Source organism: Mesoplodon bidens (assembly GCF_964165515.1).
Source record: "Mesoplodon bidens genome assembly, chromosome: 5".
NCBI lineage: Eukaryota > Metazoa > Chordata > Mammalia > Artiodactyla > Ziphiidae > Mesoplodon > Mesoplodon bidens.
The window spans coordinates 111,523,884-111,551,146 of record NC_138161.1 but is presented as its reverse complement, the minus strand read 5'-3'; the positions used below and the strand labels follow the sequence as shown (position 1 = coordinate 111,551,146).

General features: G+C 39.3%; 1 protein-coding gene across 4 annotated transcripts in view; it reads right to left on the bottom strand.

Annotated features, from left to right (window-relative positions):
* Nucleotides 1–26,627, bottom strand: part of UBXN7 (UBX domain protein 7) — a 70,036-nt gene extending 43,409 nt beyond the window's left edge. Inside the window, exons 1-5 of one of the 4 annotated variants that reach the window (XM_081234119.1) lie at nucleotides 26,493–26,582; nucleotides 22,013–22,133; nucleotides 21,632–21,739; nucleotides 5,513–5,660; nucleotides 2,768–2,835 (exon numbers count right to left, since the gene is read on the bottom strand). In XM_081234119.1, coding sequence (XP_081090245.1) covers nucleotides 2,768–2,835; nucleotides 5,513–5,634 — 190 coding nt within the window. In that variant the 5' untranslated portion in view covers nucleotides 5,635–5,660; nucleotides 21,632–21,739; nucleotides 22,013–22,133; nucleotides 26,493–26,582. Of the gene's footprint in view, nucleotides 1–2,767; nucleotides 2,836–5,512; nucleotides 5,661–21,631; nucleotides 21,740–22,012; nucleotides 22,134–26,492 lie in introns of all 4 variants that reach the window. The other 3 variants (XM_081234118.1, XM_081234120.1, XM_081234117.1) reach the window with 3 other exon arrangements.
* Between the last annotated feature and the right edge of the window lie 636 nt (nucleotides 26,628–27,263).

The following is a 27,263-nucleotide window of genomic DNA, read 5'->3' as shown; positions in this document are numbered from 1 at the left end:
TTACATATAGATCTTTCACCCATGCACAATTTTGTAATATTGTGCTTTGGTCATTTGAAAATACTTGTTCACTGAGTTATGCAAATATTCCAAATACTGACCATTTCATCATATGATATTAAAAAAAAAAATCACCATCTGTTAATGTCACTGCTAACCTCATCAAAAAGCCTTTAAGTACTGGGAAGCTATCAAGCTCACAATCATGCACATAAACTTTCTAAAATTCTAAGTTCTGCCTGAAAGCCTTTTTTCTTTTCTTAAATCACTGGCAACAAATAATGTCAGTTGTTTGCCTTGAAGCAGTTAACAGGCTTTGTTCACATTCAAGAAAATGTCGGCCAAATGTTTAAGTCTAAATAACTATAGTTTGTCAGTAATCTTTCAAGAAAAATAATGTTCCATAAAAAAGGCAGCTAGTGGGGCTTCCCTGGTGGTGCAGTGGTTGAGAGTCCGCCTGCCAATGCAGGGGACACGGGTTCGTGCCCCAGTCCGGGAGGATCCCACATGCCGCGGAGCGACTGGGCCCGTGAGCCATGGCCGCTAAGCCTGCGCGTCCGGAGCCTGTGCTCCGCAACGGGAGAGGCCACAGCAGTGAGAGGCCCACGTACCGCAAAAAAAAAAAAAAAAAAAAAAAAAAAAAAAGCAGCTAGTTTTGCTTTCAATTCAAACAACTGTACAAGTGTTTCACCTTAAAGTAACCAGAGTACTTCAGTATGCAGAAGTGCTTTATGCACACATCCTATTTCATCAAACAGAATAGTTTAAAAATGTGGATCAAGATCAAATGAAATTAATTTTTATTGCTTTGGCTTTTTTTTTTTTAAACTGCAAGTGTGTGTCAGTGAAGAATTCAACAAATAGTAGCAGTTTGGTGCCACTGTCCTGATTCAATTAAGATGCAGCAGTATGACCCATCACTACTTCTGAATTATCAGCCCAAATGTCAACACAGTGAAAAAGGCAAATAACTTGTTAGTATTATTATGAAAACAGTTTTGATCTTACAGACCCACTGAAAGGGCATCAGGGACTCCCAGACCACACTTTGAGAATCACACTTTAAATCAATACTATCCCAGGGACTTCCCTGGTGGTCCAGTGGTTAAGACTCTGCCCTCCCAATGCAGGGGACCTGGGTTCGATCCCTGGTCAGGCAACTAAGATCCCACATACCACTACTAGAGAGCCCGCACGCCACAACTAATAAGCCCACATGCTCTAGAGCCTGCATGCCACACGAAGACCCAACGCAGCCAAAATTATTTATTTATTTATTTATTTAAAAATCGATACTATCCCAAAGAAGAAAATAGTTCTCCAAAAACCTTTTCAAAGTTATAATAAGGTCTAATAATGAAAGTTAGGACTGACTCCCTAACTACATAAAGTCATTCTCACCCCCCTCACCAAACCAGATGTAGAAGGAAGAAAGTGGAGCTTCAAATGGGAACTCTTTTGCCTCTGTTAAACAGTAAAATAGCACAGAATCCATTTGCTGTAGTCTTCCCCACTCAAAGATCTTGCCTTTATTCCTTGCAATAAAGGAAAGATAAAGCTTCCAAGGGCATTCCTCAGCTCCAAAATCTATAACATTTATATGAAAAAAAAAAACCATGAACAATGCTTTATTACCTCTGGTATATTAAAGGCACAATGACTAGCTAAATTGAACAGTTCAGAAAGCACACATTATATTTCAATATTCACACCTTATTGTTTTCTTCCTCCCATCTTTATTTCTGAATCTGGAAAGTATATTCTTTATTCCTTTCTACAGTAAACTCCAAAGCTCCCAAGTTAAAAATCAATCTTAAAACTCTCAACTAAGTTGCTTTTTCAAATCAAAAGATATGGTTTATGTAATTTTCTTCATCCTTTTCTTACAATTTATTTCTTCTTTAGTTTACCTATGAAACTTTTTATAGGCCTATTTCTCTGCACTGCTGTTCTCAATATATACAATATACATTTCTATGTCTCTGTCTACCCAACCAAATCATAACTTCATCTGCTGGGGGGTCTTTTTGTTTTTTTAATTTTTTTTTTTTTTTTGCCCATGCTGCATGACATGCGGGATTTTAGTTCCCCACCCAGGGATTGAACCTGTGCCCACTGCACTGGAAATGCAGAGTCTTAACCACTGGACCGCCAGGGAAGTCCCCTATCTTCTGTTTTTTAATATACCTGTTAATGCCTAAAATATCTGGCTCACAAAAGGTAAATATTAAAATAAAACTATGCTTATTAAAATAAAACTATAAATTTTCTTTAAATTTGATTAAATGTTCCATTTTCTACTATCTTCTCTATGCACCCCAGATTGATATCACAGTTTTTTGCATGGATTAGGGATTACTTCCTCCTTTTTTCAATACAAGAACAGCACTTCTAGAAATTAAAAAACAGTGAAGGTACAGCATATCAAGACAGTAAGGATATGGCAGTCAAGTGGGTACCCAAAAAACAAAAAATAATCAGTCTTTTATCTAATGATAGATTTGTTTCCATTTTAAGGCAGCAGTTCCTTTTGCTTATTCTCCTCCTTTTGGCGTTCTGCAACAACTATCAACTTTTTAATCTGGCTCCCTCCTCGGAAAGAGCCAACTGTGCAACTTTCCTGAGGGAGTACAGAATTACAAGATAAGAATCAACTCTACTTGAAGTAACAATCTCTGAGCAAGCCTTCATATCTTTTGATAGCTTCATTAAAATCCTGAAGACAACAATAAAGTCAAATAAAGCTAAGGAAAAAAGGTAAACTTACCACCAAATAAAGGTTCTGGTTCCACCAATATTTCCTGCTTTTGAGGAATTGGGGCACGGACTTCCTCTCTATTAAAAAAAAAAAAAAAGTGGGAAAATATCCAAGTGAAAACTGTTTTCTGCTACCTATTCTTACTGTAACTATTGTGAACACATTCAAATTAACAAATAAAATGAACAACAGATATAGTGACTTTTAGGAACCACATTAAATTATGATAAATGACTGTCAGATGATTTCCATATAGAGATGAACTGGAATAAAGTACCTGGCATAGATATTGCAAATGGGTTTATACAGAAAGAGAACAAACAGAAAAATAAAAAATATTTCTCCTCTAAGTTCCCTGCCCTAAACTCTTCAGAAAAAAAAAAAGATAGGAAATTTACAAACACACACACACACACACACACACACACACACACACAATTCAGGTAAAAAATTAATGGAAAATATGAGCTTAATAAAAGCAATATTACCTCAACACTACATCAAATAATAGATAATTAAATCACAAATATATTAAAATAAGCTTAAACAAGCAGTTAATTTTATGCTACTTATGAAGTTGGCTAACAAAGGTAGTACCCTTGGATTATTTATTAAATAGACACTAACATATATAAAACAGAAAAAATACTCTTTTAGAAGCCTAAAAACTCTTCAAAGTTTACCTCCAGAGGGTTTACTAATAATCCATCTCTTCTAGTGAACAATACTCATTTAAAATATGCTGTAAAAATGGTGTATATCCCTTTATATATCAGTTTAATTATTTTAGTTTTAACTCAAATACGAAACTCTGCTGATAAACGCTCATAGCAAGTAAGATTAAGTTTCAAATTTAATATGCTCCCCTTATAATAAGTATTAATTTATGTTAGGCCTAATGTTTTTCATTCAGGTGTTTCTAATAGTAATAACTGAGCTTAAGGTCCTGTTTTTGACACCTAAAAGTTGAAACTTCAAAACATACTTTATTTAATACAGTATCAATACTCATTTGTCAACAAAAACTAACATCCTATAATCAAAGAACAACTAGTTAAACAAAGAAATCTACAATAAGCCAAATGAGTGAAGAATAAAGGATAATTCAAAATTATGTTAAGCACTCTTTCCTACTGGATTTCAGTCACTGCTCACACACAGAACTGCAATACTCTAAAGAAACAATGTGTCTCTAAGAGGATGCTCTATTAAATCTCTTTCACCAAAGAGAAATAGGCCATTATCCTAGCAAAACTAAAAACTTCAAACACATCTTTTACCTGAATAGATCTTTCCATTACTGGTATAATTCACCTTACTCTGTGTGTGTGTGTGTGTGTGTGTGTGTGTATGTACAAAGTTATCTCAATCTAAAGCAATTTAATTACTCAAGAAACAAGCCTTAATCTGATGAAATACATCAATTAGGGTGATGGCTTAATTAGTAGTCCCTATACAGAAAGACTTGATTACTACATATTTGAGGTCATCTATTCCAAGACTGCTAGCTACCCAACAAAATGGAAGAATGGAACAGAAGGTGAACTGTAAAGAAAGAAAACTATAGTTTAGGAAGTAGGTGCCACTATCAAATGTTAATCAATTAGTAATACAAATAATCTAAGTCAAATTATAATGTAATTCAGCAGGAAAAGACATTCATTAATCAAAACTATTTTTAAGTACAATTAAGAAAACTTGGGGCAATGAGGACTGATATGTCCCCCCAAATCAGCTATGAATGCCTGTTATTCAAGTGAATGTAAACTAAATGTTTTCATATTGATTTCCATTAAAGATTTGAGTTATGTTGGTGGAGAATGGGCTATCAAACTTGAAATACACAGCCAACATCGATAGGAAAAAACTTATATAAAATATAAATAATAACCTCTAGAGTTCACACTTTGTGGGGAAACAATATTACTCTAGAATTTGAAACTAGATAAAAAAAAAGAGGCAATCATGTCCTGAATGTTTATTTAGCTTTTTAAATCTAATTTAGTAAAAATAAAATCCATGTTTTTGCCTATTCCTATTTAAGGGGATTCTTCTCATTTAGTATCTCATGTTGTAAACACTGAAGAATTATAAATGGCTATGAGTATTAAAATCTCATTTAAAGATCTTTGAAATTTTGACTCAAAAATCAATGTTTTTCATTTGAGTAGCATTCACCTCTAATATTTTCCAAAGACTACTGGAATTTTGCTTAACAGATATTCATTTCAAACTCTCATTGGTATCAAATGTAAAGGGCAGAAAACACCAAATGTATTTATCATCTGTTACTATTCTCTATATTACAGTTCTACATGCTGAACGTGCCTCTAAAGATTAACGACATGTAGCTATTTAAGGCATAAATTTTCTTCAAAAATTTTTTCATGACAACTCAAAACTTTCCTGGGACAATGTAGGAAATCCAGAATTGGGAAATCTGAGCTTTATTGGACTTTCCTTCTGTATCTGCTACTTAATTGCGGTATAGCTTGGGGAAATGGCTATCTTTCTGCTTCCTCTGTAAAATGTGGATAATAATGCCAGCCTATAGGGTTCTTCTGAGGATTAAATAACAGACTTGACAGTGCTGTAAAGAACTTAAAGCATATAAGTATAAAAATTTTCACCTGACACTTTCAGATGCTTTCAACTTTTAATTTGTTCAAAACAGAGAATTAACCTAACATGTAAAAATGTAACTGCTCAATTTTGGCAGGGGGTAGCTCCCAATAATAAATAATAAGCTCATACTCTGTGTGTGGTCTGACAGTGGAGACACTTGCTGAACTGGTACTTGGCTCTTCAGCGATTCCTCCACCATCCAAAAACATAGTGACTGCCATCTCCAGATTATTGTTGCAGGCTTCAAGCATATGTTTCCCTACACTTTCACTTGCACCTGAAATAGTATAAAAACAAGAAAAAAGTTGAAAAAAAGACACCTTCTTACATTCAGTTCACATTAGAATACAGAATTCTCAAGCAAATAGTACTTTTCCCTCTTTAGAATGAATGATTTTTAAAACAAAAACTGTTTACTTCTATGCTTGTTGGCTGATTACTATGAAATATACAGAGCTAGAAAAGAAAGCAGCAGCATTAAAAATAGTTGTCTTCCTTCATAATAAAACAAAAACTAAATAAAACATTTATTTGCCATTTCTTTATATGGGCCGACTATATATCTGTTAATAAACTGAAAAAGAAAATGAAAGACTATGCTCTAGAAAGTTAGAAATACTTTGTTAGAAAGAATGCATTCAGCTACCAATTTCTACTTCTATAAGAAAGGAAACACTTTAATAACAATGGGAGAGAAGGGAGATGGGACTTTTTGTCAAAGATATAACTAAGTCAAAATTTGGTAAGAAATGTCAATCTTCATCATTTAAAACTGGCCCTATCACACACTCACTTGTACAGTAAAGCAAGCATAATCTGTTTGATGCAATGTAAACTGGTAAAGCCCTTTAACAAATCAATTTTATAACATGCATCAAGAAACATAATGCCTGTTACTTTTTTGACCCAGTAATTTGGGCGTTGTGGTCTAAATAAATCTACATAAATCAATATAAAGTCTAAATAAATCTACATAAATCTAGTCTAAATAAACCTATATAAAACACATGTATAAACATATCTATACATATGTCCAGTATAGCTTCAGTTAAAATTGAAAAACTATAGATAACATAAATGTCTAATAGTAGTAGAATCTAAATTGTAAATCTATTTGGTGGGACATTTTGTGGGCATTAAAAAGCATCTCAGGTCACAAGAAACTATATTCAATATCCTGTAATAAACCACAATGAAAAAGAAAAAAAAATAAAAAGGGAAAAAAAAACCATCTTAGGCTTTCCACTTGGGATGACCTTCCTTCTGCCTCAACTGTGTCCTTTAAGAGTCCCCTGCAGTGAAGGCTGTGGGCGTGTGTGTGGTTTTTTGTTTGTTTTTTGTGTTTTTTTTGTCTGACAATGCCTTTATTTTGCTATTGTTCCTGAAAGACAGTTTCACCACTGGATATTCTTTTCTAAGGCTGACAGCTATTTTCTCTCAGTACACTGAATATAGCATTCCAGTGTCTTCTGTTGTTGCTTCTGAGAAGTAAGTTGCCACACTAAAGAAAAACCTTTTTATACCAATCTGTTGTTTCTCTATAGTTGCTTTTAAGATCTTCTCTGTCTTTGGTCTTCTGCAGTTTCACTCTATTTCCTGGGGCTGATTTTATTTATCCTCCTTGGGATTCACTGGACTTCCATCATAAGGACTGTTCTCATTTATCAGTTCTGAAAAATTCTCAGACATTTCTATTTAAAAATTACCACACAAGCTTTAAATGATACATTAAACAAGATGGACTTAATTGATATTTATAGGACATTCCATCTAAAAACAACAGCATACACTGTCTTCTCAAGTGCTCATGGAACATTCTCCAGGATAGATCTTCTCCTGGGTCACAAATCAAGCCTTGGTAAATTTAAGAAAATTGAAATCGTATCAAGTATCTTTTCCAATCACAATGCTATAAGACTAGATATCAATTACAGGAAAAAAAAATCTGTGAAAAATACAAACACATAGAGACTAAACAGTACACTACTAAATAACCAAGAGATCAATGAGGAAATCAAAAAATACCTAGAAACAAATGACAATGAAAACACAACGACCCAAAACCTATGGGATGCAGCAAAAGCAGTTCTAAGAGGAAGTTTATAGCAATACAATCTTACCTCAAGACACAAGAAACATCTCAAATAAACAACCTAACCTTACACCTAAAGCAATTAGAGAAAAGAAGAACAAAAAACCCCCAAAGATAGCAGAAGGAAAGAAATCATAAAGATCAGATCAGAAATAAATGAAAAAGAAATGAAGGAAACAACAGCTAAGATCAATAAAACTAAAAGCTGGTTCTTTAAGATAAACAAAATTGATAAACCACTAGCCAGACTCATCAAGAAAAAAAGGGAGAAGACTCAAATCACTAGAATTAGAAATGAAAAAGGTGAAGTAACAACTGACACGGCAGAAATACAAAGGATCATGATAGATTACTACAAGCAACTATATGCCAATAAAATGGCCAACCTGGAAGAAATGGACAAATTCTTAGAAAAGCACAACCTTCCGAGACTGGACCAGGAAGAAATAGAAAATATAAACAGACCAATCACAAGCACTGAAACTGAAACTGTGATTACAAATCTTCCAACAAACAAAACTCCAGGACCAGATGGATTCACAGGCAAAATCTATCAAACATTTAGAGAAGAGCTAACACCTGTCCTTCTCAAACTCTTCCAAAATATAGCACAGGGGGGAACACTCCCAAACTCATTCTACGAGGCCACCATCACCCTGATACCAAAAACAGATGAAGAGGTCACAGAAAAGAAAACTACAGACCAATATCACTGATGAACACAGATGCAAAAATCCTCAACAAAATACTAGCAAAAAGAATCTAACAGCACATTAAAAGGATCATACACCATGATTAAGTGGGGTTCATCCCAGGAATGCAAGGATTCGTCAATATATGCAAATCAATCAATGTGATAAACCATATTAACAAATTGAAGGAGAAAAACCATATAATCACCTCAATAGATACAGAAAAAGCTTTCAACAAAACTAAACACTCATTTATGATAAAAACCCTCCAGAAAGTAGGCATAGAGGGAACGTACCTCAACATAATAAAGGCCACATATGACAAACCCACAGCCAACATCGTTTTCAATGGTGAAAAACTGAAACCATTTCCACTAAGATCAGGAACAAGAAAAGGCTGCCCACTCTCACCACTATTATTCAATATATTTTTGGAAGTTTTAGCCATAGCAATCAGAGAAGAAAAATAAATAAAAGGAATCCAAATTGGAAAAGAAGAAGTAAAACTGTTACTGTTTGTGGATGACATGATACTATACAGAGAACCCCAAAGATGCTACCAGAAAACTACTAGAGCTAACCAATGAATTTAGTAAAGTAGCAGGATAAAAAATTAATGCATAGAAATCTCTAGTATTTCTATATACTAATGATGAAAAATCTAAAAGAGAAATTAAGGAAACACTCCCATTTACCACTGGAACAAAAAGAATAAAATACCTAAGAATAAACCTAACTAAGGAGACAAAAGACCTGTATGCAGGGCTTCCCTGGTGGCGCAGTGGTTGAGAGTCCGCCTGCCGATGCAGGGGACACGGGTTCGTGCCCCGGTCTGGGAAGATGCCACATGCCGCGGAGCGGCTGGGCCCGTGAGCCATGGCCGTTGGGCCTGCGCGTCCGGAGACTGTGCTCCGCAACGGGAGAGGCCACAACAGTGAGAGGCCCACATACCGCAAAAAAAAAAAAAAAAAAAAGAAGACCTGTATGCAGAAAACTATAAGACACTGATGAAAGAAATTAAAGATGATACAAACAGATGGAGAGATATACCATGTTCTTAGATTGGAAGAATCAACACTGTGAAAATGACTATACTACCCAAAGCAATCTACAGATTCAATGCAATCCCTATCAAACTGCACTGACATTTTTCAAAGAACTAGAACAAAAAAAATTCACAGTTTGTATGGAAACACAAAAGACTCCAAATAGCCAAAGCATTCTTGAGAAAGAAAAATGGAGCTAGAGGAATCAGGCTCCCTGCCTTCAAACTATACTACAAAGCTACCATAATCAAGGCAGTATGGTACTGGCACAAAAACAGAAATATAGATCAATGGAACAGGATAGAAAGCCCAGAGATAAACCCACAGGCATATGGTCACCTTATCTTTGATAAAGGAGGCAAGAATATACAATGGAGAAAAAACAACCTCTTCAATAAGTGGTGCTGGGAAAACTGGACACCTACATGTAAAAGAATGACATTAGAACACTCCCTAAAACCATACACAAAAATAAACTCAAAATGGATTAAAGACCTAATGTAAGGCCAGACACTATAAAACTCTTAGAGGAAAACATAGGCAGAACACTCTACGACATACATCACATCAAGATCCTTTTTGACCCACCTCCTAGAAAAATGGAAATAAAAACAAAAATAAACAAATGGAACCTAATGAAACTTAAAAGCTTTTGCATACGAAAGGAAACCATAAACAAGACAAAAAGCCAACTCTCAGAATGGGAGAAAATATTTGCAAACAAAGCAACTGATAAAGGATTAATCTCCAAAATATACAGGCAGCTCATGCAGCTCAGTATCAAAAAAACCCAAACAACTCAATCCAAAAATGGGCAGAAGACCTAGAAAGACATTTCTCCAAAGAAGATATACAGATTGCCAACAAACACATGAAAGGATGCTCAACATCACTAATCATCCGAGAGATGCAAATCAAAATTACAATAAGGTATCACCTCACACAGGTCAGAATGGCCATCATCAAAAAATCTACAAACAATAAATGCTGGAGAGGGTGAGGAGAAAAGGGAACCTTCTTGCACTGCTTGTGGGAATGTAAACTGACACAACCACTCTCAAGAACAGTATGGAGGTTCCTTAAAAAACTAAAAATAGAACTATCATATGACCCAGCAATCCCACTACTGGGCATATACCCTGAGAAAATCATAATTCAAAAAGAGTCATGTACCACAATGTTCATTGCAGCTCTATTTACAATAGCCAGGACATGGAACCAACATAAGTGTCCATCTACAGATGAATCGATAAAGAAGATGTGGCACATATATACAATGGAATATTACTGAGCCATAAAAAGAAACGAAATTGAGTTATATGTAGTGAGGTGGATGGACCTAGAGACTGTCATACAGAGTGAAGTAAGTCAGAAAGAGAAAAAACAAATACCGTATGCTAACACTTATATATGGAATCTAAAAAAAAAAAAAACTGTTCTGAAGAACCTAGGGGCAGGACAGGAATAAAGATGCAGATGTAGAGAATGGACTTGAGGACACGGGGAAGGGGAAGGGGGAGGTTAAGCTGGAACAAAGTGAGAGAGTGGCATGGACATATATACACTACCAAATGTAAAACAGATAGCTGGTGGGAAGCAGCCCCATAGCACAGGGAAATCAGCTCAGTGCTTTGTGACCACCTAGAGGGGTAGGATAGGGAGGGTGGGAGGGAGACCCAAGAGGGAGGAGATATGGGGATATATGTATACGTACAGCTGATTTACTTTGTTATACAGCAGAAACTAACACACCACTGTAAAGCAATTATACTCCAATGAAGATGTTAGAAATAAATAAATAAAAATTACCTTACTCCTCCATTCACACTTATGTCCTTCTGGAACTCCAATTAGATGTATGTTAGAACTCTTCATTCTATGCTGTGCCAATTTGTTTTTTTACCTGTTCATGAGCTTTTAATTTTAGTTAATTTTTTGTAACTAGAAGTTCTGGGGTTTTTGTTTCCTAATCTGCCTGGTCATGTTTCAGAGACCCTTGCTTCATACTCATATTTCTTTTCATTTCTTCTAATATATTAATCAAACTTACTGGAATTACTAAGACAAAATATAAACTTTCTGCAGTTTCTAGAGGTCACAGTCTCATTTCTGCTGGCTCTTGCTCACTATGCAATGTTTTTTTGTGCACTTTGTGATTTTTTTTGACTTTGATCTCAAGTGGCTTGGAATTTTAATCTGTAGATTTTTGGAGGCTGGGTTGAAGGTACATCCCTCCTAAGAGAAGATAACTTAATATATTTTGTAAGGTACCTGAAAGCACCACCAAACACAGACTATTTAAAATACATTCTTGGGGCTTCCCTGGTGGCGCAGTGGTTAAGAATCCGCCTGCCAATGCAGGGGACACGGGTTCAAGCCCTGGTGCGGGAAGATCCCACATGCCACGGAGCAACTAAGCCCGTGAGCCACAACTACTGAGCCTGTACTCTAGAACCTGCTCGCTACAACTACTGAGCCCATGTGCCACAACTACTGAAGCCCTCACGCCTAGATCCCGTGCTCCGCAAGAGAAGCCACTGCAATGGGAAGCTCGTGCACCACAACGAAGAGCAGCCCCTGCTTGCCGCAACTAGAGAAAGCCTGTGAGCAGCAACAAAGACCCAGTGCAGCCAAAAATAATAAATACTAAATGTTAGTTCTTAAAAAAATTTTTTTAAATAAAATAAAATACATTCTTGACTTGAAGTTTTATGAAACCACATGGGAAATGTGACTCTATAAGGACCCTTGTTATAAATTCTCAGTGAAGATTTCTCCTGCCACTCCCCAAATGCCAAGGTCCCAGCTTCATGTATGGGAGGGTTCTCCTTTCAGATTCCTCTCCTTAGGAAGGCTGCAAGCTTGTTTCCTGTGCCCTCTGATGCCATCAAAAGAGAAGTTCAAAGCCATCCAGTTCGGGCAGATTCAACCCGGGTGAAAGCTTACTTTAAACCTCGCTAACATCTCATTTCCAATTTCATTTCATTTTTAGCTTCTGAATATTCTTTACTTTCTTGCCAGCCCAATGATACATTTTGAAAGACTTTAAAAAATATTTTATTCAGGATTTTCCTCACGTGGGAGGGTTACTCATGGTATCTCTCTCGTTTAGTCCTACTGCCAGAAATGAACTGCTGACCCTACTCTTTAATATCTTTCATTTGTTTCCTCTTCTCTACTATTATCTCTAAGGCTTTAAAATCAAGTCCTTAATTCTTCTTACCTGGATTACTACAATAGGCTCCTAACTGATCATCATTCTATCTTCCACCTTGCTGCTGAAGTTATGTTCCAAAATACAAGTGTGATTATCACACACAAATACAAACACACACACACAGTTTAAATTCTTTAATAGCTCTCTGACACCCACAGTATAAATTCCAAAGTTCTTTTGATCTGGTGAGTCCTCTGTGATCAGACCTCAGCTTATCTCTCTGGCTTTTCCTCTCCTCTTCTCCATCCTATGCAATTCAGTACAGTCACACCAAATTACACGCTTGGAAAGTCCTTATTCCCTTTATCTCCCCCTTCGTCTAGTTCATGCATGCTCAAGAATCACCATAAGTGTTACTTTTTTCAATTCCTGTGCTAAGCATTCTCTACACTACCTCCTCCCCACTCCCACCACTGTGATACTCTTCTATTACATACATGGACATATTACTAAGCAGTAAATACTTGTTTACTTTCTAGTTCCTCCAAAAGAGCAGGAGCTTCTTGAACACAGGGGTTGATTTTTGTCTTGGTATTCCAGCATCTAACGTCATGTTCGCTTGCATGTGATCAGTATCTAATAAACTGACTTAAAACTATCTCATAGTACTTCAGCTAACCAGTTAGTACACTGGGGAAAGAAAGGCCAGACTTCAGCCAAAACAACCCTTCTATATCCTTTGTATTTTTTTCCTCTTGGCTGTGCCACACGTTTGTGGGATCTTAGTTCCCCGACCAGGGATTAAATCCGGACCCTGGAAGTGAAAGCGCCGAGTCCTAACCACTGGAGCACCAGGGAAGTCCCCTATCCTTTGAATTTTAAACTGCATATATTTATGTTTTAAATTTCATTTACAAAGCAATATGGTTACACTGTGGAAATCACAAATAGCAAATGGGTATTTAGGATAAATGAACTTAAGATGAAATGTCCAGTGAAAGCATCATATACAAATTTTAAATGTGCTATAACTCAAACAACATAAAGTGAAAATCACATGCTCCAAAAATCTGTCAGATGATACTGAGCAGCTACAGCTTTGTCAGAAAGCTGACAAAGACATATCTAAATGCTAGTAAAAAACAAAAAAAGAACAAAATTATTTCATGGAACATGACTGGAAAAAAGCATTAATATACAATATTGTGATTTAATGTTAACTCAATAAGTAACATTATAAAAAAGCATCAGTCATTTCACTTAAATCTCCAGAAATTTACATATTTATGTTAGTCAAAAATCTTTTTTGGGAACTGGACAAATACAGAATTGCCTTTTATTTGGGGTGTGCCTTATATCTGGGTATATATGGTAATTTAAGTTACATAGGACCAGGGATGTTTTTTCTTTAAAAGGGCTCCATATAGTACTCAAAATTGAGAAACTTTCCTCCACTATTCTCTCTTCAACTGCAAACAGCCCATCAGTCAACCAACAAATCCTACAGCTCCCATCTAATTAACAACACCCCTATCCACACTGTTCTATGTCCACTGCTATACTCTTTGTTCATGCCTTCAACATCTCTTACATGAACTATCACATTTCTTTGCTCTTGGTCATGCTCCTTTTGGTACACCTTCTACATTGCAAAAGAATGTAAATTTGATTATCTCCCCTGTTTCAACAGTTGTGCACTGCGGACTGGAAAACTTTTCACCTCTCTTGAGCTGCACACAAGATTTGGCCCTTATAAACTGCTCCTCTTTTATACCCTTCTGCTTTCCTCTCACCTCTGTACCATTCCCTCCAGGTGCAGATGTTTTTGGAACCTAGGCAGATCACTTGGTGGTACTTTGCAATGCCATGCCTCTGTATGACGTGGAGAGTGACGGCAGTAAAATCACTCCCCTCAGTCTTCTTCTCGTTTTTTGTTTTTGTTTTTGTTTTTGTTTTTTTGGCTGTGTTGGGGTTGGGTCCTCATTGCTTCATGCAGGCTTTCTCTAGTTGCGGTGTGTGGGCTTCTCACTGCGGTGGCTTCTCTTTCCAGAGCACGGGCTCTAGGGGTGTGGGCTTCAGCAGTTGTGGTGCACAGGCTCAGCTGCTCCACGGCATGTGGGATCTTCCCGGACCAGGGCTTGAACCCATGTCCCCTGCACTGGCAGGCGGATTCTTAACCACTGCACCACCAGGGAAGTCCCAGTCCCCTCATTTTTCTTGACAACACACCAAATACCCACCTGTTAAGTTGCGGACCTTCCCCCTCCCTCCTCACCCTAAAGTATATACAGGAACGGATACTACTTTTCCACAGGGCCTTATCTGTATCCTTGTCTCTGCTAGCTCTTCTATCTTACAGACTTTAAAAACTCACTGAGGGCTTCCCTGGTGGCTTAGTGGTTAAGAGTCCACCTGCTGGGCCTCCCTGGTGGCGCAGTGGTTGAGAGTCCGCCTGCCGATGCAGGGGATACGGGTTCGTGCCCCGGTCTGGGAGGATCCCATATGCCGTGGAGCGGCTGGGCCCGTGAGCCATGGCCGCTGGGCCTGCGCATCCGGAGCCTGTGCTCCGCAACGGGAGAGGCCACAACAGTGAGAGGCCCGCATACCGCAAAAAGAAAAAAAAAAAAAAAAAAAAAGAGTCCACCTGCCGATGCAGGAGACACAGGTTCGTGCCCCGGTCTGAGAAGATCCCACATGCCGCGGAGCGGCTGGGCCCGTGAGCCACGGCCGCTGAGCCTGCGTGTCCAGAGCCTGTGCTCCGCAACGGGAGAGGCCACAACAGTGAGAGGCCCGCGTACCGCAAAAAAAAAAAACCTCACTGAACTGGCCAGTTCTCACTTTTCTCAAACCAGTTCTCTCTCCATAAGTCCTCAGTCAAACTGAACCAAAAGTTCTCAAATTCTATACTATATATAAAATAAGCAATAAGGTCCTACTGCATAGCGTAAGGAACTATATTCAATATCTTGTAATAAACTATCATGGAAAAGAATAAGAAAAATAATATATATATGTATGTATAACTGAATCACTTTGCTGTACACCAGAAACTAACACAACATTGTAAAAACTAACTATACTTCAATAAAAATAAAATAATTAAAAAAATAAAAAGTTCTCAAGTTCTAGTATATACAGACTTATATTCTCATCATTAGGAAACACTTTAAAAAAGTGAAATCTCGGACTTCCCTGGTGGTGCAGTGGTTAAGGATCCGCCTGCCAATGCAGGGGACACGGGTCTGAGCCCTGGTCTGGGAAGATCCCACATGCCGCAGAGCAACTAAGCCCAGGCGCCACAACCACTGAGCCTGCACTCTAGAGCCCATGAGCCACAACTACTGAGCCCTGTGCCACAACTACTGAAGCCCATGCGCCTAGAGCCTGTACTCCGCAACAAGAGAAGCCACCACAATGAGAAGCCCGTGCACAGCAACGAAGAGTAGCCCCTGCTTGCCGCAACTAGAGGAGGCCCGCACGCAGCAACAAAGACCCAACACAGCCAAAAAAAAAAAAAAAAAAAAAAAAGTGAAATCTCAAAATAAAAACAAATTCAACTTTTTGAGGGAAAGGAAGAGTTCAAATACCCCAGTAGCCAACTGTGTTAGGTAATTAAATACAAACTCTTGGGGCAAAATCAGCACAAATTTGATGAAAAATTTCCATATCATTACTCATAAAACCTGAGGCTTTGTTTCAGTGCTTTTCTAATATTTTTACATTGTGTCCAGTTATACTGGTTACATTACTATATTTCTTAAATGCTAGTCTAAAAGTTCAGTGTCTATTGCACTCCACCATTTTAATTTACCTACATAGCAGCTCCTGAAAATTAAAACGTTCCTGTATGTAAACTACTCTGGCTGCTTATTCCAGCAAGAGATGCATGAACTATTATCTTTGCCCCATAATAAACCCTAAAACTAGCTTCTGAATGACATCTACTGATCTTTTTCTTTTCAGAGAATTAAATGGCTGAGTTTATACCATTTTGGCTCTTGTCTCTCTAGGTGCTCACCACACTGCAATAAAGCACCACAAAAGGCACAAACAACATGCTGGGACTTCCCTGGTGGCGTAGTGGTTAAGACTCCACGTGCTCCCAATGCAGGGGGTCCAGGTTCGATCCCTGGCCAGGGAACTAGATCCCATATGCATGCCACAACTAAGAGTTCACATGCCACAACTAAGGAGCCCGTGTGCTGCAACAAAGGAGCCAGCAAGCTGCAACTAAGGAGTCCAAGTGCTGCAACTAAGGAGCTTGATTGCTGCAACTAAGACTTAGTACAACCAAATTAATAAATAAATATTAAAAAAAAAAAGAACATGCTGATGCGGGATCGAAACTCCCTTCTGCTATAATAGCAACCAATCCTGGCTGCTTCACTCCTTTTGAAATTTGTTCATAAGGAAATTCAACTTAAAAATGACCACTGCTGGGAATTCCCTGGCAGTCCAGTGGTTAGGACTTGGCCCTTTCACTGCAGGGGCCTGGGTTCAATCCCTGGTGGGGGAACTAAGATCCTGCAAGCGGCCCCCCCAAAAAAGAGCTGATGTAGAAACATAGGAAAATGTAATAAAAGTATAGGTGAGTATTCCAGAGATATACTGAACTATAGATTAAAATAGAATTTATTAAAAGGGATTATACCGAGAATGACTTTAAGACAAAAATAAAGCTATAATAAAGGAAATAATAACTGTGATATTTTGGGGGGCAGAAGGTGTCAACACTCGAGGCTCAGAATTGCTCTTTTTAAACATCTTTATTGGAGTATAATTGCTTTACAATGGTGTGTTAGTTTCTGCTGTATAACAAAGTGAGAACTGCCATTCTTATCTATAATCCTCACTTAACCATTTAGTGCTAGAATCTAAACTATAGGCAGCATATCATATATCTGTTGACAATTTGATAGGATAACTTCCATCATTGGAGCCTGTCAGTATAGTGACCTAAGAGCTTTCCATAAAAGGGGTCTCTACTTATGAGATTTTTTTTAAAGGAAGCACATGCTAAATCCTGGCAAGACTGAAGAAGGCAGTATTAGAGAGGGGCCCAAGAAGCAAAGTACACCATTCACTTTCTTAAATAAAGCCAAATTATCTGAGCCATCTGTACTTGTATAATCAGGCATTCTTAGTTTATCACTTGTTGTATCACTTAGTGTATCTTTTTTTTTTTTTTAAACGTAGATCCTGCCCCCACTCCAATTGGAAGGGTCTGGGTAGGGCCCAAGAACATGCCATTTTTTAAAACATTTATTTATTTATTTGGATGTACTGGGTCTTAGTTGCAGCAGGAGGGCTCCTTAGTTGTGGCTCGCGGGCTCCTTTGTTATGGCTCACCAGATCCTTAGTTGCGGCACATGGGCTCCTTAGTTGTGGCATGCGAACTCTTAGTTGCTGCATGCATGTGGGATCTAGTTCTCTGACCAGGGATCGAACCCGGACCCCTTGCATTGGGAGCATGGAGTCTTAACCACTGCACCACCAGGGAGTTCCCAAGAGTATCGTTTTAGAAACAGAAGATAACTGAAGGATAATTAAAGGTTCCAATGGTTCTTTTTTTTTTTTTTTTGGTGTGTGGTATGCGGGCCTCTCACTGTTGTGGCCTCTCCCGTTGCGGAGCACAGGCTCCGGATGCGCAGGCCCAGCGGCCATGGCTCACGGGCCCAGCCGCTCCGCGGCATATGGGATCCTCCCAGACCGGGGCACGAACCCGTATCCCCTGCATCGGCAGGCGGACTCTCAACCACTGCGCCACCAGGGAGGCCCTCCAATGGTTCTTAATGTCAGGAAGTAGTAGAGGCATCTAGAAATGTGAGACACCATTTTTGGTGTTTCATGATTAGGGGATGGGAGCACTACTGGCATTTAGTGGAGAGAAGCCAGGGGTGCCTTAGTAGGTTGGAAAACCTACTAAGAGACCTACTTAGAGGTCTCCCCTCCCCTAAAGACTTCTCACACCTTCATTTCAGACTTCTGGCCTCCAAAACTGAGAGAATAACTGTGTTAAGCAATGCAGTTTGTGGTAATTTGTTACAGCAGCCACAGGAAACTCATACAAGTGCTAAATCTTCTACAGTGAACAGAACAGTCCTACAGAACAAGAAACTGTCCTAGCCAAAATGCCAACACTTCCACTTAGCTAAACAGAGGAACAGAAGGTTAACTGAGAGGGCAAAGGAAAAGTAAGGAGGGCTAAATGATATAGGGGACAGGAACAGTGATGAACAAATTTAAACAAGTTACAAGTTTTACCTATATACTTAGAGGTAATAACAATTTTTGATGAGTCAGCCATAAAAAATTTGAACTTCTCTCTTATTACATTCAGAATGCAGAAAAAGTCTTTTTTAAAAGGGGGAGGGGGGCCTTTAAAAGAAACTTGCAGATTTAAACTACCTGTAAACCTGTTCATGGGCTTATTTTGAGGTCTCAATATTATAGGTAGCAGCAGGATAGCTTAATCTAACCCAGTGTCTTAGTTTGTTCGGGCTGCTGTAACAAAAATACCATAGACTGGGTGGCTTAAACAACAAACATTTATCTCTCACAGTTCTGGAGGTTGGGAAATCAAAGATCAGGCTCCAGCAGATTTGGTGTGTGGTGCAGGCCCACTTCTTGGTTGATAAGACAGCTGTCTTCTCCGTGTGTACTCACATGGTGGAAGGGGCCAGATAGCTCTCTGGGGTCTCCTTTTTAAGTACACTAATCCCATTCATAAGGACTCCACCCTCATGACCTAACCACCTCCCAAAGGCTCCACCTCCTAATAACATCACACTGGGGGCTCAGGATTTCAAAAGACGAATTTTGGGAAGGACACAAAAATTCAGTCCATAACACCCCATAATCCCTATCTATGGCAGAAGTCCCACTTTACTGTTTCTCACCACATGCACTTTTTATTTATCTACTACATTTTCTTCCATCTGCTTTAGCGTGCTAATGGCACCAAAGGCATTAACCCAGCTTGTGGCACCCAATGTACCAGTGGCCCTCTCCTTGCTGCCGCCTCTTAGTTCACCCTCTTTCTCCTTTAATGACGTCGTATAGAAAATTGCCCCAAACCTGTAATGCAGTATATGTTTCCACCACAGCTGGAAAGAAGAATCAAGAGACATTTCAAACTTTAGTAGTCCTTTATACCTATTCTCTACACTATTTTCAATGCCAAAAGAACAGTCTCTTCACTATTATCAAGGAACCTAAGTATGGTAGTCACAGAGATTTTTTTTAAAAAGAAAAAAAATCCCTCTACAGACCCTTTCTTGCCCCACAGGGATAGAGCACAGAAATGACAGGGACACAAAGAACTTTTTGGTTCTACACTTCCCCTAGAAATGATAATAAAGCCAGCCAGACTATCCACCAAGGAAATGAGAGTCGGTGACAGTTGCAAGAAGTAAGATGAAAGTTCAACCTCCTCACTGGTCTCCCATCCTGGAGTTTTTAAGTATTGAGGAATAGAAAATATTTTTTTAAAAATTTATATACAAGCACTATGGAGAACACTACGGAAGTTCCTTAAAAAACTAAAAATAGAACTACCATATGATCCAGCAATCCCACTCCTGGGCATATATCCGGATAAAACCATAATTTGAAAGGATACATGTACCCCACTGTTCACTGCAGCACTACTGACAATAGCCAAGACAGGGAAGCAACCTAAATGTCCATCAACAGAGGAACGGATAAAGATGTGGTATATATACACAATGGAATATTACTCAGCCATAAAAAAGGATGAAATAATGCCATTTGCAGCAACATGGATGGACCTAGAGATTATCACACCAAGTGAAGTAAGTCAGAGAGAGAAAGACAAAATGCAAAATGGTGTATGTATCAACAGTAACTTAGGAAAATAGTATGACAATTTCTTAAAATCACACATCTATCATATGATCCCACTCCTATTTATCCAAAGGAAATGAAAACATATATTCACACACTTGTACACTAATGTTTTTGGCAGCTTTATTTATAATCTCCCAAACAAGAAACAACACAATTATCCATTCATTTAATGAATGGATAAACAAATTGTAGTATATCCATACAATGGTATATTATTCACCAATAAAAAGGAACTACTCATACCACAACATCATGAATGAATCTCAAACGCAGTATGCTAAATAAAAGAAGCCAGACTCAAAAGAAGCCCAACTACATACTGTGATTCCATTTATATGACATTCTGGAAAAGAACAGACAAAAAGATTAGGCTACAGGTGAGAGGAGGGATTGACTACAAAGGGGCAGGGGGAAATTTTTGAGGATAGAACTGTTCTGCATCTTGGGGACTTCCCTGGTGGTGCAGTGGTTAAGAATCTGCCTGCCAATACAGCGGATACGTGTTCCATCCCTGGTCCAGGAAGATCCCACATGCTGCGGAGCAACTAAGCACGTGTGCCCTAACTACTGAGCCTGAGCTCTAGAGCCTGCGAGCCACAACTGCTGAGCCCATGTGCCGCAACTACTGAAGCCTGCACGCCTAGAGCCCGAGCTCCGCAACAAGAGAAGCCACCGCAATGAGAAGCCCACGCACCACAATGAAGAGTAGCCACCACTCGCCACAACTAGAGAAAGCCTGCACACAGCAAGACCCAATGCAGCCAAAAATAAATAAATAAATAAATTTATTTTTTTAAAAAACCGTTCTGCATCTTTATTGTGGTTTTACGACTGCATGCACTTATGAAAACTTTAACTCTACACTAAAAAAGTTAAATTTTACTGTATGCAGATTATACCCTTTATTTTAACAGAATTTGGGTTTATATTTTGTATGTGTTCTTTTTATTTCATTTTTTTAAACAATTAATTTTTATTGCATTTTTACTAAAGCATTAGTCTATGGGGAATTCCCTCCTTTCACTGCTGAGGACCCGGGTTCGATCCCTAGTCCGGGAACTAAGATCCCACAAGCCACATGTGGCGTAGCCAAAAAAAAAAAAAAAGAGAGAGAAAAATTAAAGTATTGGTTTATGAAAATTTTTTTAGAAGGGGGGGCGGTCCTTTCCTACAAATAAATTTGAGAAGCACTGACCTAGACATATAATCCTAAATCACTTTACTTCTCTGGGCCTTCAATTTCTCATTTTAACTCAGAAATGGGTCAATATGGTTTCTAAGATGTCTTCCAACCCCAACCAAGAAAAATCTGTGAATATTCAATGATTTCTGGTTTCCTAAAGTGCCTACATAACATCTGACATATTACCCTACTCCTAATGTTTGAAGTACCATCACATTCTCCTGGTTTTCCTCCTACATCTTTGGTTTCTTCCGATCCTTCTCTGTACTTTCTTCTTTACCGTCTGTTAGATGTTAGTGTTCCTTCAGCTTTGTGTCCTGGAACAAAGGACACATCCACTTTTATAGCTTCAACTGCCATCAATATGACTCATCAGATGTCACTCTTCTTTCTAGACCCAAATATTCATTTCCCTACTGAACTTCCCTTCCATTTGGAAGTCTCACAGGCACCAACTTACCTAAGCAGAACTAATCATCCCCCAAACCTCTGCTACTATTCCATACCTTCACAAATTGTACTATTATAAACTTAGATGTCCAAAACAGAATCCTAAGCTTCATTCTGACTCCTCTGAATTCTTCCCTTACCTTTCAGAGTACACTTCTCTGCCACTAACTTATTTCAGGACACCAGCATCTTCAATTATTGCAACAGTCTTCTATTGATGTCTATGCCTACCTCTTCTCACCTATGGCCAAGTAGCTCTTTCTAAAAAAACCAAATATGATTGTGTCACTCCCCTAATTAAAACTTTTCACTGACTCCCCACTACATTCAGAATAAAGCCAAGATTTCTTAACATGAGTTACAAGGCCCTTCCTAATCTGGTACCCTCTTATCTCTTCAGCCCCATTTATTGCATCTCACACAAGCTATGCTCTCTTCATTTGGAATTATCATCAATTCCCTCAACCTACTGTCTCTCCTTTCTTGTCTCCATATGTATGCCTGTCCCTCTTTCCTCCAGGTCTCTGCACATGTTTCTCCTGCTAGAAACAGCTCTCCTCCAGGTTTTAGCTAAGAAATTATTTCTTCTGGGAAGCCTTTCTTGACCTCCCTCATTTGTGCTACCGTAACGGCTCCTTACCATTATCCCAATGTATTACAATACCCATTTATGTGTCTGTATTCCCATTAACCTTTAAGCTTTTTGAGGACAGACACCATGTCTTGCTCATGGTAGTAACCCCAAGATCTGAACCATGCCTGGCACATAGTAGTCTATTAATAAATACTGAGTTTACTAGTAAGAGTCTACTCGCAACTCAAAAAAATTTATTCCCTCCCTAATTTCTGCTCAAACTTCATTAACACCTTTTGAAATAGTTCTTAAAATTCCAGAAGAGTTTTCTTTTAATACCTAGAACACCTGCAACTACCTTTCTTGACACACAGAACTTAAATACACTTTAATACTAACCCAAGAAAAATGTATTGTAGAAAGAATATGAATGGAAGTTGACCACAAATCCGAATACTACAAACACTAAGAGTTTCTAATTTAACAAATATGCATTCATTCAACAATTTTCAGAAAGATTAAACTAAAGGGGTTCTATAATTTCATTAAGTCCGTGAATGCCTACTATACACAAAGCTCTATGGAATGCTACACTAGCAACCACTTGTACTCTTCCCAGCCTCACTTTCTATTCCCTCACTTTTTGGCCTTACCTTCTGATTGTGTATTTATTTCTACCTATTCTATAGCATCTATATATCCCTCATCTCATGAATTATTCTGATTACATCTATGCATTTTGTATATGTGTGGCTGGATGTCAGCCCAAGTTGGTGTTAATGGGATACTGCTGTGGTTCAAAACATTTTTAAAAACTGTTCTCTTGGAATTACCTTCAGATCCAGTGGCACATTCTTTCCTCAGGTTTTGAGAACTGATATAACTTCTGAAAGTAGTCAGTAGTCTAAGCCATGTATGAGAGTATCAAGGGAGATCAAACTGAGTAATACTGTAAAATGTGGTAGACTATGAAATAACAGGACTGGTTTTCTATGTAGCTTGAAATAATGCTAATGGCATCAATGGTAAAGGTACATAGCTTCTCAGTGTGACCACTTCAAAGACCATCACTTCCCTTGGCTATCTGCTTATCAAAGGGTTTAATCATAGGAAAAGTGTTTATGATGTAACGTTAATTGAAAATTTCAGATTCTAAATTATGTACATTATGATCCATAATGTAAAAATAATTTAAAAAATAAAAATAAGGGGCTTCCCTGGTGGCGCAGTGGTTGAGAGTCCGCCTGCCGATTCAGGGGACATGGGTTCGTGACCCAGTCCGGGAGGATCCCACATGCCGCGGAGCGGCTGGGCCCGTGAGCCATGGCCGCTGAGCCTGCGCGTCCGGAGCCTGTGCTCCGCAACGGGAGAGGTCACAGCAGTGAGAGGCCCGCGTACAGCAAAATAAATAAATAAATAAATAATAAAAATAAGTATGTAAACAAGAACTGGAAGATAATATGTGAAATAAATAATATTGCTAATGTGAGAATGAATTAGTGTTTCTTTTTTCAAAATTATTTCATGTTGTGATATCTTTGTAATGTTTTTTAAAAGTCAGAATCATTACTTCATACTCACATAGAGAGAGAGTGTGAGAGAGATCTGTTCTATTTAGTGAGAAATAAAAGTTAAGATTCTTTCAATTTTCTCTTCTACTTCTAAATGCCACAGAAAAGGTAAGACTCACATTTTTGAAAATGCATTGCTTTTACCACAATGTTGGGCTTCCAAGTAAGTAAAATCTTTTTGAAATGAGAGCATAAACTCTTAAGGTCAGTTTCATTCATCTAGCGATAAATAAATTTCAAATACCTTTTTGTCATAAATACTACAATTTAAAATATTAGTGGGGACTTCCCTGGTGGTCCAGTGGTTAAGACTCTGCGCTTCCATTGCAGGGGGCACGGGTTCCATCCCTGGTCAGGGAATTAAGATACCATATGCCGCGCGGCCAAAAAAAAAAAAATATATATATATATATATATATATATACACACACACACACACACACACACACACACACACACACACACATATATACACACATACACAAATTTTTTTAGGATATATGAAAGGGAGTAAAGGGGTCAATCATGTGTTTCTAATATTTAATTACTATCTTGTAAAAAAAATATTATTATAAATCCGTAATACATTAAGAACAGTCTAAGGTGTTTTCGCTTTTACAGACCTCCAGATCCCACTGTCTACTGAGAGTCTCCAACTTGATTCAGGAATAGAAGGGCCTGTGACCAGGAAACAAGCCATGAAGACTAGCACACAGAAACAGAATTAAAGCAATTAAGTGAGTCACTTCATCTCACCACATTTTGGGTTTTGTCTACACATACCAAAAATGTTGCATTAGAAGAAATAGTGTGAGACTAAAACAATCCGAGTTCCTAAAGTGGTAGTTAGCATAAAAAACCGGAATGAAATAGGTGGCATCTTAAACCACCTCTAGAAAAATCTAAAGAAAAGATAATGATAATCACTTCTATATGTAATTCACTACAAAGATTTTTCTATATAAACATAATACAGCAGTATTAACTTATATACACAATAATTTTCTGATTTTCCCAATAATGATCTGCTTAGACACTGGGAAATGCATTACATCTCTAATATAATAGTCCAATCACAATTTTTAAATATTAAGAAAAGTTATCATTCCATTTCTCATCCCAATTTTGTTACAAATTTTACTTTATCAACTTTGACTGGATGTTTCATGCCCACAAGCTAGACAATGCATCAAACATATAGTTATCGCTGCAAAGTAAAAAATAAAACTACCTTTAACTATAAAACGACAACTCGCAAACAACCGGTAGTGGTTAAAATATAAAATTTCACTCAACCATATCTTGCACGTCAAACTCTGGATACGTTGAAAATGGAAATGTTCTCTGCATCTAACAAACTACCAAATAAAGTATAGATCTGCTAACATTCTGACCTCCTTACAAAATGACAAACTAGAACGGCAAAATTACACTCAGGCACATGTAGTACTCTTCTCTCAAATCACTCCACAGAGAACTTCATCATTTGCTCCGCCCTCTAATAACTCATGCAAAAAAAGTTCAGCACCATCACAGAGAACAAGACAGAGAGAATTCATAGAAGGGCTTAGGGCCTTTCCTCCAGGCAGTAAGAGGATCTGCGTGTGCCCTTCGCAGGGGTCCAAAGGAAAAGAAAAACCGAGGGTTTGGGGGATACTGACATCCAGAAACTGATTTGTCTCAAAGAAGTTTCTGCCGTCATTCCTATTTTATCAGCAGGAGGCCCTGGCGCCATCGTCTCAGTCTTTATTATTTTTTAATGGGGAGGTGGGAAACGCCACCGAGGATTCCTCCAGGCCTTTCCTATTAAGGTCTGGGGGGGTTCCCCCTCATTCTTCTCTTAAAACCTCAGTCTGGAGGGTACTCCTCAGCAACCCCCCCTTTCTGGCGGCCTATCCCCCGAGATCGGTAAAGGCGCTGCCGAACCCACCAGCCTCGCCGTTAAGGCGGGAGGGCCCGAACACGCCAGGGCCACAGCGATGGCTCCGAGGGGCCCAGAAAGGGGAAGGGCAGGCCAGGGACGGGGGGGAGAATGACCTGGCCAAGGAAAAAAGGAATAAGGAGATGAGGGGATGCGCTGCACCCCAAGGCTGCACAGAGAAGAGGCGATGATGATGAAGGAGGAGGGCGGTGGCCCGGGTGCGGCCCCCCACCTCTCCCGCCCCCAGGTCCCCGGGCCGGCGGGGGAGGATGAGCTCGGCCCATTCCCCGGGTCTGGGCTGAAAGGGGGTGGGGAGGTTTCCCTCCACACTGCGAGAAGACCAAGAACGAGGGTATGGGGTGCGCGGGGGTGAGGGGGTGTCTCCCGCCTGAACCCGGAGACCCGACGCCGTCGTCGCCTCTTCCTCAGGAGGGAGGACGAGAGCTGTGGGTAAAGCCCGAGGGAGGAATGCATGAAGGTAAAGGGAAGCCCAGGGCAGACCGGCCGCCCGCTCCAGACCCCACTCTCCACCTTCCGGTAACCGCGTCTCTTACCGGTGATGGCGGTGAACTGCTGAATTAACCCCTTCAGCGCCGAGGACGCCGCGGAGCCCCCGTGGGCAGCCATCTTACCGCCGCCGCCGCTGCCGCCGAACAACAACACAGACACACACGGAACGCCCTCCCCCACCTCGCCGCACGGTTTGCGCAGGCTCATTGACCGCCCCCAAGCTCCGCCCCGCCCGCCCCGGCCCCCCGTGGCGGCCTGCGCAGGCGCACTTCCAGATCGGTCCGGGAGAGCTTTCTGCTCTCTGGGTTGGCTGTTCGGTTGCTGTCCGCCACCGCATCCTTCATTGCAACCTCTGGTGCCTTCCTCTCCAAGCTCCAAGGCCAGTCTCAGAGACGCGATATTGCTTCCTAAGTTTCCGAAGGGCTTGGTAGGTAGTAGGCTATTTGCGTTTCAGCTTCACAAGCTTTATTAACAGACCCAACTGCCGATGACAGTATATTTTTTGTTTTTGCAACTCCAGAGCCCTCTGCTAGGTTTCCTGCGACTCCTATCAAAATACAAATCCTACATCGTTGCAGTAAAGCGACTTTCGCACCTGCTCCCCAGCCTCTAAACTAATTGATTAGTGCGGCAGCCCATGCAACAGAAGTAAAATACCAGAACCCGTGGTCCAGTGCACTTTCCTTCAATAAATTTGCAACACATCTCCCCTCAAGGTCTCAGTTTCCTCACCTATAAAATGAGAAGGTGTCATTTATGTAAGAAAAAAATGTGTATATGTATATACAGTATAGGAAAGAAATGTATAGAAAGGT